Source organism: Genypterus blacodes, unplaced genomic scaffold (assembly GCF_046128005.1).
Source record: "Genypterus blacodes isolate CSIRO-AG114 ecotype Tasmania unplaced genomic scaffold, CSIRO-AGI_Gbla_v1 ptg000033l_1, whole genome shotgun sequence".
In the NCBI taxonomy this organism is placed as follows: Eukaryota; Metazoa; Chordata; class Actinopteri; order Ophidiiformes; family Ophidiidae; genus Genypterus; species Genypterus blacodes.
The window spans coordinates 213,894-225,306 of record NW_027466846.1 but is presented as its reverse complement, the minus strand read 5'-3'; the positions used below and the strand labels follow the sequence as shown (position 1 = coordinate 225,306).

The 11,413-nt window shown below is 43.1% G+C and overlaps 2 protein-coding genes across 2 annotated transcripts; one reads left to right on the top strand and one right to left on the bottom strand.

The window, feature by feature from the left end:
• On the bottom strand, positions 1–2,651 carry LOC142995584 (enhancer of rudimentary homolog). Its single transcript, XM_076146687.1, has 4 exons — positions 2,565–2,651; positions 1,756–1,843; positions 1,414–1,534; positions 1–317 (listed from the first exon to the last, which is right to left on the bottom strand). Exons 1-4 carry the CDS (start codon positions 2,565–2,567, stop codon positions 215–217), a joined length of 315 nt encoding a protein of 104 aa, XP_076002802.1. The 5' UTR covers positions 2,568–2,651; the 3' UTR covers positions 1–214.
• Positions 2,652–2,983: 332 nt separating this feature from the next.
• On the top strand, positions 2,984–11,325 carry psen1 (presenilin 1). Its single transcript, XM_076146715.1, has 11 exons — positions 2,984–3,061; positions 4,049–4,134; positions 5,445–5,752; positions 6,187–6,328; positions 6,777–6,844; positions 7,001–7,221; positions 7,795–7,893; positions 7,975–8,067; positions 8,255–8,431; positions 9,134–9,252; positions 9,453–11,325. Exons 2-11 carry the CDS (start codon positions 4,099–4,101, stop codon positions 9,606–9,608), a joined length of 1,419 nt encoding a protein of 472 aa, XP_076002830.1. The 5' UTR covers positions 2,984–3,061; positions 4,049–4,098; the 3' UTR covers positions 9,609–11,325.
• The last annotated feature ends 88 nt before the right edge of the window (positions 11,326–11,413 follow it).

Genomic DNA, 11,413 nt, shown 5'->3' with positions numbered 1-11,413 from the left:
TTACTTAAAGCAAATCTTTATTACAACTCAGTCATGTGAATACAAAACAGACCTCCCCTCCATGAGAAAAAAAGTATTTGAAAACGCTTACAAATAGGAAAACAATATTGCGTCACATCGCTCCAAGCCTTCTCCGTTCATCGTGTTTCAGTTTCCATCGTGACCCCCCCTCCCCCTCCCCTCGCCCTCCCTCCTCCTCCTCCCATCAGAGGCTTCATTTTGCGGCCTGTTGGGCTTGACGGCGAAGCAGCACGTAGATCTTCTCTTTGATCCAGTCCTTGTTGTACGGCTGGTACGTCTGTGTGTCGGCACGATACCTGAGGCGCACAGAGAAACTGCATTAGGTCTCCGCTGAAGCGTTTCAGTCATTGTGTCGCGAGTGTTAATAGAACATGTCGATGATTGTCTCCAAGCATTCACAAAATCATGCCAAACGGAGTTATGAATCATGTGCAGGGTTTTGTTTTGAGTGGTTTCCCATTTGAACCAATTTGGCTGGTAAACATGTGGAAATATGAGGCTTGGGGGAATGTGGAAATAATAATAACATCTAACTATTCTTTCCATCATTTAACTAAGAACAAACGCAACTAGTAAGAGCATTATTGCAGTTCTACACACTTATTGTTAATATTTGTAGGGTTTCTCCCCCTGAACCAGGTGAACTATAGTGGGAGGCTCTTTTGATTTGCTTGCTGTAACCAAAAGCATTCCCACAGCCTCATTTCTCACCCATCTGTTGTGTTACATTATGTGTCGTTTAGCTGCAAACGCATGACAATATAATGAACATGTGCTATGAAATAATTGATGGGTTCCAATTGAAATTCACCCCGGCAAAAAAGATTGTTTTCCCATTTTTGTCTGAAGACGCTGTGGAAATGCAGTGCAAGTGTTTTTTTTGGCATTTTGAAGCCATGGCAACCAGCCAGTGTAGCCATGCACGAGGAAGGCAGAAGGAAAAAGCTGGAGCAGTAGATTTAAATCCTAGGTCACCAAATGTGACAGCACACACACAAACACATGTGTATGTGCTTCGAAAACTCCCTCTGCCCCTTTAGTTTCAACACAATGGTGATACTTTGAGAAACACTTGTAGTGAGGCGGTTTGTTGGTAGAAAGGTTAAGGTTGTAGAGCTGTCAACATTGTGATAATAAATATGTTGAGACATGACTCCCTACAAAATCTAGATATTCAAAGGGAAAGAATCTGTGGCCGTTTTCACCTCGCAAAAAGACAAAATATACCCCATTAAATAACAGGAGTTAATCTTTCAGCATAATGTATTTGAATTGGACCTAAATGTTGCAGTAGAGTCCAATCAGACTGAGGGGTTTCACCTTTGGCAATGCGCTAAAGATCAATTATATTTAATGATACGCTTACTGAACCCATCTCCCTGCCAAACTTACACCAAACAGCTGAGGTCGGCAAGGTCGTCGATGAAGTCAAACAGCTGGCTGATGTCGTACGTTATCGACGGGCTGTTGGGGTTCATTCTCTTCAAGTGTTCTTCATACATCTTACACACACCTGTACAGGGGATACAGAAATAAATATCACACCGTGCAGTTATAATCAAAAACTGAGCTGGACATTCATTTCACATTTACTAGATACTTTTTGAGTGGAATCTATTTGGAATATCATGATGCAGAAGACGTTGAATGCCTTGGCTGACTGTGCTGGATACACCAATCTGTTACAGCGCCGGTCTTTTTAAAGCTTAGGACACAAAAGCAGCATCAGTTTACCTTCCATGCACTCATTGACTGATTCATAATCAGCGTATGTTCTTCCCTCTGGCCTCTTAGTGGGCTGAACCAGTAAGATAGTGTGGGACTGAAAAACAAAAACACATATTCAGTTATTCAAAGGAATGAATCACTACTAAATGGAACACTTTTCCGAGCACTTCGTTTTTATCAATAATTATTCTAATTTTGCATTGGCTTGTGTATGTGGAGATCACAGCATGGAAACGTGTCTGTTTTAAATTGTTTAAATGCCGATTAATTATTCTTTTTCCTCCAAAGTGATTGTGTGCCAGTTTGCTCACGTTAAGACAACATAAAATCATTTTGCAATATAGAGACTAAATGGTTAAACAATTACCGAACATTAAATTAGTAACCACTTAATACATAATAATATGTTCAGGAGTTTTAGTAGTTCAGAACATTAGGTTTAGTTTAGCTGTAATGACCTCACGCCTTCACGTCTTTATTCTGGAACACAAATTAGCTTCGTTCCAAGAAAAAAATGAAATCAATCGAACTCAAACCACAGCCTAAGATCACTGCACTATAATTAAATAGATGCACCGTCGGTGAAAAAGACAAGTATATGTTTAATAGTAAGTCGAGGAGCCGGTGAATGAGCTTGTTTGGCCCAGTGCGGCTTGTTGCAGCTGTTGCAGCTGCATGCTAACGTTAGCAGCTACCTTCTAGTCTTAAAAACGCACATTTTGCAGTTATACGACGTTAAAAGTAGCAATCAAAGTCGACCTTTAATTTGCAATGATAGTACCACGGCCAAAAACATTGCGGCAAAACGTACTGACCATGTTTTAAACAGCGTAGGGGCAGATTCCTGTCGATTAGTGGATCCTGTTTCCGTTTGAGAACGAGGACCTGACCTTTGATCACCGGAAGAAAAAAAACAACCTAAACTAGCTTGATTTATTCTGAATTTGGAATTTCACCTTTTGAAAATGCTCGTTGTTGTAAATATACATCAAATATATATGTTGATTTATATTTAATACACTTGTATTTGTTGCTTGAATTACTTTCTGTATGATGTATAGTTATAAGTATAGTTATAGTTGCTTTGTGTATTGCCTTAGTTAAAAACCACAAATTATTGTTGTCATAAACACATTGTCATATTTAAGTCTTTTTCTATAACATTAACTTAATCAACTTTAACATAGTTTTCAGTCTTGAACACTCCGCGAATGCCGGAAGCGTTTAATCTGTACCGGAAGTTCTGTGAACAGACAGGAACAATAAAGAAAGAGGTGTTCGGTATTGATACCATTGGAAACCACAGCAGAAGGTAAAAAACACTAACACCACCCACACAAGACTACAAACGGAAAGATTTAACAGAATGCGGCCACTATTCAGGAATAATTTGGATGTTATCATGTTATAAGGATAGCTAGCTGCGAGCGCGGCCACTACCTGCTCTGCCGCTTTAACACCATTGGCTAACGCGCTACTTTAGCACTGATGATACCAAACCTCCAGCAGTGATTCATACAGCGGGCTAAACTGGATAACTAACGCTGTACTTGCTGCATTTAAATAAACTAACCCGGGGTGGTTTAATTGTTATCCAGCTATCTAGCTACGTGACTTTTACTTCACAGCTACTAATAATAACGTTATTTATGGTCCGTTATTGTCAAGAGGAAGTCCTCAGGGTTTTCTTCATATTACAATTTTGTGAGCCGGGTTACTCTTGCATTTAGATGCCCAACGCAGCGTTACTCATTATTTAGCACTAGGGCGGTAACCTCATCAGCTTCAGTGAACACGTTCATGCTGCTGGGAGCTAGCACAGGCTGAGGAATGAAGATCGCTCCTTCTCTTGACCCCTGACCTTTGTTAATTGCCGCAATTGATGATGTCATTATGAGGGGGTTGCTACATTGGTCGTATTCATGTTAATTGGGATATTATTGATGATGTCATTATGGGAAGGTGTCAAGATAGTTCCACTCATATCAACGTTTTGGTAAGGTTAATAAAAATGCGAAGTATTCATGTGAAATACAATGGTAATGTAGAGCGCCTTATACAAAAGCCAAATACCTGAAGTAATGTTTTGGTGAGTTTCGAGCCACAGCAAACACACACACACTCTCCAATGTTTCCTGCCGACCCTCCAGCTACTATAATGTGGTGATGCAGCACAATAGACCCTGTTAAAATATTGACGAGTTGCTTGTTCAACGTTTTAATGTCTTCTACAATTTGTTTACTTTTCCAATTTTGTCGTTCCTCTTACAAAATCTCTCCTATTGCTCTTTTTTTTCAGGGCAAAAGGATCTTGTTTGCATGTGAGTGCAAGTGTCAGTGTCGCCAACCATGGCCAACAATGCAGAGGATGTAGAAAACAATAGGGTCAGTATAAAGGCTGTGTCAGTCTCTCTGTCTCTGTGCAGTGTTAATGTCTTGCCTAATGGTTTCCTAACATTGTAGTTGCGTACATCCCAGTGTTTCAGTGCATAGCCTGTTATGAAACGGGCTGGAGAAAGTTTTTAAAGTTACAGTCTGGACGAATTTGAGTGCGGTTCTTTTGTAAAAATTACAGAAGTTGTAGATTAGCTACTACATTTTTCACTCGATTGCTTCACCAATCATTTTGTAATAATTTACCCATCACAGTGTAGTTCAAAGTCTAAAGAATTATTACTGTGTCAATAAGTCACGACAGCTGTATTTGTCCAGATTCTCAATTTTGTGTTTTGCTTTGCTGTATGCATTTTGCTCACCAATAAAGGTGTGGCCTCATAAGCCAGATCATGATGTCAGAGAGGGACTTTGACTTCATGATCAGGCTTATGATCATTGACTTCACTGTTACACTCCACTGTACAACCACAGCTCCCGCTCCCTCTACTGTTTTGTTTATAACAAGTATGAGGACTTGGTTTTAGGGCCTCACAAAACTAGGCCACATCTTTATTTAAACTAACCCAATTTCTTTTGTTGTTCAAAGGGAACTCTTAACAAGTTGTTACATATTTGCTTTACTGCCTTGAGGCACTGGCTGATTTAGCGTCAAAGTAAAAGTAAATAAAGTCGTCTCTGTTTCTGCCCGTCTGGAGATCAGCGTTGTCTTTCTTCTCAGGATTGAGCAACGGTTGGGCCTGTTGCACAGTGAGGTCATTTTGTGCTGCGTTCAGGTTTTCTCGCCGTCTCAGGAGAGGTCTGCCTTGATTTTTGTTGTACCTTGGGTGAGATTGCTCCTCGTCTGGGCTGCTGCTTGTCTCGACTTGCAAGGCGTGCTGACAGTTTTAGTTCAGTCTCTTTCCTTTTTAATTTTTTCCTTGGTTGACGGAGCTTTGGGGTGAATGGGAATGTGGGCAGGTCGTCAGTTTAGCTCCAAATTGAAAACATGGATCATCGAATCTAAGCTCGGTTCGATTTTAAGTCATTACTACAGCAAATTAAAAGCTTCAGGCGAACATTGAGCTGATAACAAAATAACAATGCTCCTGCACATCCAATGTGGTTAGTTTATTATTTTTCATTCAGTAGTACATTTTCTGTAATTGGACATGATTTTATTATGAAATGTTTGTTATGTGTCCATCTCCATTTCCTTTTATGATTGGTAGATACAAATAAATTCAAAAGGGCTCTGCCTGACTACCAAATGTGTTTACAAAGTGTACTTTTGTAATAAAGTGTTTCTTAAATGTTGACAGGATGCCAATGAGATGTCAGAACCCCGTCAGCAGCCACAGGAGGCTACAGTGACCAGATCACGGCCCGGAAGAGGTTCAGGAGGAGGAGGAAGTGATGGCAGCAGCGGACCCGAGCAGAACGGGCAACCACCCACACCGCGGCCTCCACGCGTGGTCGACGCCGAGGACGACGAGGATGAGGAGTTGACCTTGAAATACGGAGCCAAGCATGTCATCATGCTGTTTGTTCCCGTGACCCTCTGCATGGTGGTTGTCGTGGCAACTATAAAATCTGTCAGTTTTTACACCCAGAACGACGGGCAGAGACTGTGAGTGTTTATGGCTTTGACTGGACAGATTGTGATAAACAGAGAGACGGGAAAGGACAGGACAGGGACGGGTTCCAAATATCAGGCTCATTTGCTCCCGTGCTTGAATGAAATGCAATGTAACAGTCGTACCACTAGGTGGGGTTAAATTTATACGTATGATGCCCTCTTACTGTAGTTTGGATACAGAGGCAGCACTGTAATTGTGAAAAAGCACAGACAGATAGAAACTGATCTCCAAGCAAACAATCACACAAATATATAATTGTACAATATCAGCTGTCTCCCAGAGCCATTTAGAGCCATGTAAGGTTAGGGATATATTGAAAAATACATAAAGTGCATCTCTAAAAACTAATGCAATTAAGTTCTTTGGCTCCTGATTATCTTGAATGTGTTTAACTTAGGTGTGTGTTTGTAATGTTACCCTTCAGGATCTACACACCATTCCCTGAAGACACAGAGACGGTAGCACAGAGAGCCCTCAACTCAGTCCTGAACGCCATCATCATGATCACCGTGATCATTGTCATGACTTTGGTGCTGGTGCTGTTATACAAGTACCGCTGCTACAAGGTATGGTCTGGATTTTGTTCTATCACACTGTCCCTCGTATGTTATGGCCTTATCCAATGCATGCCTCAGATAGAGTAATGTGTGTTGTTTAATGCATTGCTTAAAGGTGATATTGGCATTTTGTTAGTGGTGGTGCTTTAAGACAGGAACACGACTGTAGAATTTGCCTTTTTTTCCCCACAAGCCAATATGGAGGAAACTTGAAATATATCATATTTGGCATAAGAATAAGATTAAAAGGTAAAAGTAGTTTGGCTGAATCTGTTTTGGCCCTCTCACTCAAAGCAGCAGGCGGGTGGAGCTGAGCCCTTCAGGACAATGGATTTTCTCTTTGTCCCACTCACATCTGCAAACCCCACCCATGTTGTAGTTCATACTAACATGTTTATGCAAGCACTGCTTTGTAGGAACAGTGTTGTGCATTAACTCCGCTCTTTTGCTCTCACAGGTGATCCAAGGCTGGCTGTTCCTCTCCTCCCTCCTCCTGCTGTTTTTCTTCTCTTACATCTACCTCAAGTAAGTCACTCCCAGCAACGTTTTCCCACTTTCTATTTTCCCCATGGTTCCCAAAAATCCCAGGTTTTTCTCATTTTCACTCTGATTGATGGACGTCTTCCTGTGTCCTCGGCCATTACACGGGTGTCTCTGACATGTCCCTGCTCTGTCCAACAGAGAGGTTTTCAAGACCTACAATGTAGCCATGGACTACTTCACCTTGGCAGTGATCATTTGGAACTTTGGAGTGGTGGGTATGATCTGCATTCACTGGAAGGGACCGCTACGGCTCCAGCAGGCCTACCTCATCATGATCAGCGCCCTTATGGCCCTGGTCTTCATCAAGTATCTGCCAGAGTGGACTGCCTGGCTCATACTGGCGGTGATATCAGTCTATGGTAAATCTTCATCTTCTCCTCTTCCTGCTCAGTGTCATAACAAAACAAAAATATATACTTTCAAAAATGGAAAATCTGCTAGAAGCACAATAAAAGAGGAATAGACGTCGACAAGTGTCTTGATATTTTATAATGTGTCGTGGCTAATGTTTCACCCAGGGGCTATGTCTGCAATAAGGGATGACTAATGGCCTCACTTGTGTACAAAAAGGAAGGAAGTGTCTCAAGAGGTGAAACCTTTAAACAAATGTTTCAAGGAAACGTGCAGAGAGGAAATGTGGGCAAGACAAACATAAGATGGCCACAGTGCAAGCAGAGATAGGAGCTGTAAGCTGAACTAGCAAGAGAGGCAGACATACATCCACCAAGTCAGACAACTGGCAGCCAATTGCTTGTTTGGTGCAAGAGACGTTACTGTGACAACCTTGTTCATCTTTGTAGAGCCACAGATATTATTTTTTACAGCCTTGTGTTATCAGTGGTGACATCTGTGTGTGCTGGTTTCCATCTGTCAGAGAGCTCTCTGTTTGGGGGCTGACATTCATCGGGCCTCTGTCTTCTGTCCTCACACAGATCTGTTAGCGGTGCTCTGTCCCAAAGGGCCTCTGAGGATCCTGGTGGAGACGGCTCAGGAAAGGAATGAACCCATCTTTCCAGCTCTCATCTACTCTTGTAAGACGATCGCTCATTATAAAGCTGAACATTGATGAACACTATAGTATGCAATGTAAACCTCAACCTCTCCGTCTCCAGCTACCATGGTGTGGCTCGTCAATATGGCAGACACCGACCGGCCCAAGAGGAACTCCACAGAAGGGGAACCGCCACAACAAGAGAATCAACAGGGTGAGCGGCATCAACACACACACACACACACACACACACACACACACACACACACACACACACACACACACACACACACACACACACACACACACACACACACACACACACACACACACACACACACACACACACACACTGATCAAAATATTGTGTTTCTAGTCTAACGTGTATCAAACATTGGCAGCTGTAGGATCCCCGGCCCCCTCTAGTCCATCACAGGACGACGGAGGCTTCAGCTCAACATGGGTCAACCAGCAGGAACACCAGCTGGGGCCGCTGGAGTCGACCGACGACAGCAGACGCGAGATCCAGCAAATGCCCTCTGCACGCCCTCCTGTCGACGACGAAGACGACGAGGAGAGTGAGTACACACCTAATATCATATCGTATAATAATAGTCTAACTAGTTTAGTCTTTCGTAAACACACAGCCAAGTCTGATTTCATGGCGCAAACACAAATAACTTCAGTATAAATAACGTGAGACTGTAATTCCATTGGGCCCTCTGTGTGTGTCTCTCCTTATTACCTGTCAGTCTGGCTGGCATTCTAAATAAATGTAACTCCTTTCATATTGTCGTGCTTTGGCAGAGAGTGTTCTAACATCCAATACAACAATTGTGATATTTTGGAATTCCCTGTCAGCCCTAATATGAAGCTCAGCGCGTCGCCCTGTAATTCAGTTTTATGCGAGCTCTTGGATTGATTTTCTGCCCGGCTTTCACTTTGTGATCATCTTTGTTGTTCCCCGAACACATTAAAACATGTTTGTGTGTGTTCCGTTGATTACCACTGTATGTTTGGTGGCAGACTGTTTTTAGTAATGAGGGATTAGGAAGCAATTATTCATTGCAATTGCTGGGTTCCATGTCTGTTTCTATATGGAGCCCAGAGCTCTTTCTCTACAACTTAAAGCTTCCAGTAAATATGGGGTTTAAGCTCTTGTTTGTACAGTAATTACAGTCAAGAAAAGATTTCTATGGGGGCTGCAGGGTGTGGGACTGGAGCAACTCTCGTGTTTGAATCGACGCCGCCCTAAATGTGGCGTCCTCCTGTGTTCTCAGGGGGCGTCAAGCTGGGCCTCGGAGATTTCATCTTCTACAGCATGCTGGTGGGGAAGGCGTCAGCCACAGCCAGCGGCGACTGGAACACCACGCTGGCCTGCTTCGTAGCCATCCTCATTGTGAGTGACCACGGCTGCTTATTTTGGTTGCTCCACCAAGTCACCGCAACCTCATGTGTCAGATCATTATCTAGCCTTCTTCACGTAAACCTCTCCACTCTGTATCAAAAACCTTTCCTGTGCCACTGATTTTGTTTGGTACACAAGTCTCTCAACGCTTCCTGACTGTTTTTGTTTTGACCCCCTCTCTGCCCCCGCAGGGCCTGTGTCTGACCCTGCTGCTCCTCGCCATCTTCAAGAAAGCGCTTCCTGCTCTGCCCATTTCCATCTTTTTCGGTCTGGTCTTCTACTTTGCCACGGACAACTTGGTACAGCCCTTCATGGACAAGCTGGCGCTTCACCAGTTCTACATTTAGCAGGACGGTGCCCTGATAATTGTCACCCACACAGCTCTCAGGCCACCATCACACGAGAGCGAGTTCCCTCACAGCCGGGGGAACAGAGGGTGATGTCGGGGCCCCTCCAGCCCCCACATCCCCGCCTAAGAACTGCTGACGGGACTCAAGTTGTTTTTGTTCTGCCTTTCTGTCTGGCTTCAAGGGAGGGTATTCCTCACGACAGCTTTTCTTAACATAAATGTTTTATTTGAATTTTTTTTTAACAGAATGAACTCGGGACCTCTGTTTCAAAATCTTATCAGAGGTCTCAGACGCACGCAAAGCATTTTTCACTTTGATTTACCCAGGGATGCCTCACAGAGTCTGAGCTCTCTTTTCAGCAGCGCCCTGCTTTTTCCACACACACACACACACACACACACACACACACACATTCGCAACTGGGGCTTAGGTGCCTTGCTCAGGGACACCTTGGCGATAGCTGCTGAGAAAAAAAGAAGGACCACGTCATTTAGTCTCCCTTTAAGGACTTTTTTTCCCTAGCCAGTCTAGGACCAAATATCTGTGCCGTCACCTCCGCCGCCCCCTTATTTGAAGCCTTCACTGACCTAATGGACAAATATGTGGCGTTCTCGTGATGATAATGATACTGGCTTGGTAATTGTGTAGTTTTTTTTTTCTCACTTTGATTGCGTATCGGTCACCAGAGCGTGCTTTTCTCGCCATGATTAAGTATGGTAGAACTTTCAAGTTTTTTTCCAACTTCAGATACTAAGAAGACTGAGCTAAAGTGAATTTCACCCTTTGATTTACTCTTCAGAGGATGCTGTGGAAATGTGGACAGGTGTTTATCTGTAGATTGAAAGTAAATGCGTTGAGTTTGACGTGACGCTGCCATCAGTGATTCACCTTTCACTTCATTTCCTTGGATTCCATTTCAAAGCCGTTGCCCTGAAGACTCTGCAGGAGAGATATAAAAAAAAAAAAAAGTTACATTTCCACCAGAGACTCACCTGCTGCATAAGCCTCATACTGAGCAGGTTGGAGGTTCAGTGCCTTGCTCTTGGGCATCTCAGTAGTAGTCGTTGTGGGACAGATGTGTGCTGTTCCGTTCTTCTTCCTTGCTGAAGCGTTTCCCCAGCCGATCCAATAAGAAGTCATCCCCAGCTGTCCCCAGTTTGCTCACCAGGTGCTGTCTGAAATCTATGCTACATCAAACGAAAATGACTCGGGATGATACAGATGCTGTTGTGTTTGATTTCTTTACAAGATGTGCAGAGAAACCTTTTTTTTTTTAATTTGTGGGAGTTGTGACACGTGATATGGTGTTGTGTCATTTTTTTCGCCATCAAGCAATATCACTCCTTTTATACCGGCATCTAAAACAAAAGAACAGCGGAGAAAGTAATAGTCGGTCGTGGAATGTTGAATTGGTTTTGGCCCACCTAACTGCATCCCCCTTTCGTATCGGAGCTATGGCTGCGATGGTAGAGGAAGAATAGCTGCACTGATTACTTTTGTCACACTCGAGTTTCATGCTTATGGAGGAGAAGCCAAGAGGAACAATGTAAACGATGTAATGTCTTGGACTGTTCCCCCCCCCCCCCCCCCCTTTCCTGTTTGTTTCTGTGGAACATATTGGGCGACTGGCTTTCTTCTGTCCACATACATACGTGTTATGCAAGGTTATTTGATTCAGATTTGTTTTTTTTAATAAATAATGAGAATGATTTTAGTCTTTATGGTCGTTTTTGATGTTGAATTGGGTCTTGACTGTGCAGATTGATCACGACGGTCTTAACGGTACTTCATTTGTATTACAG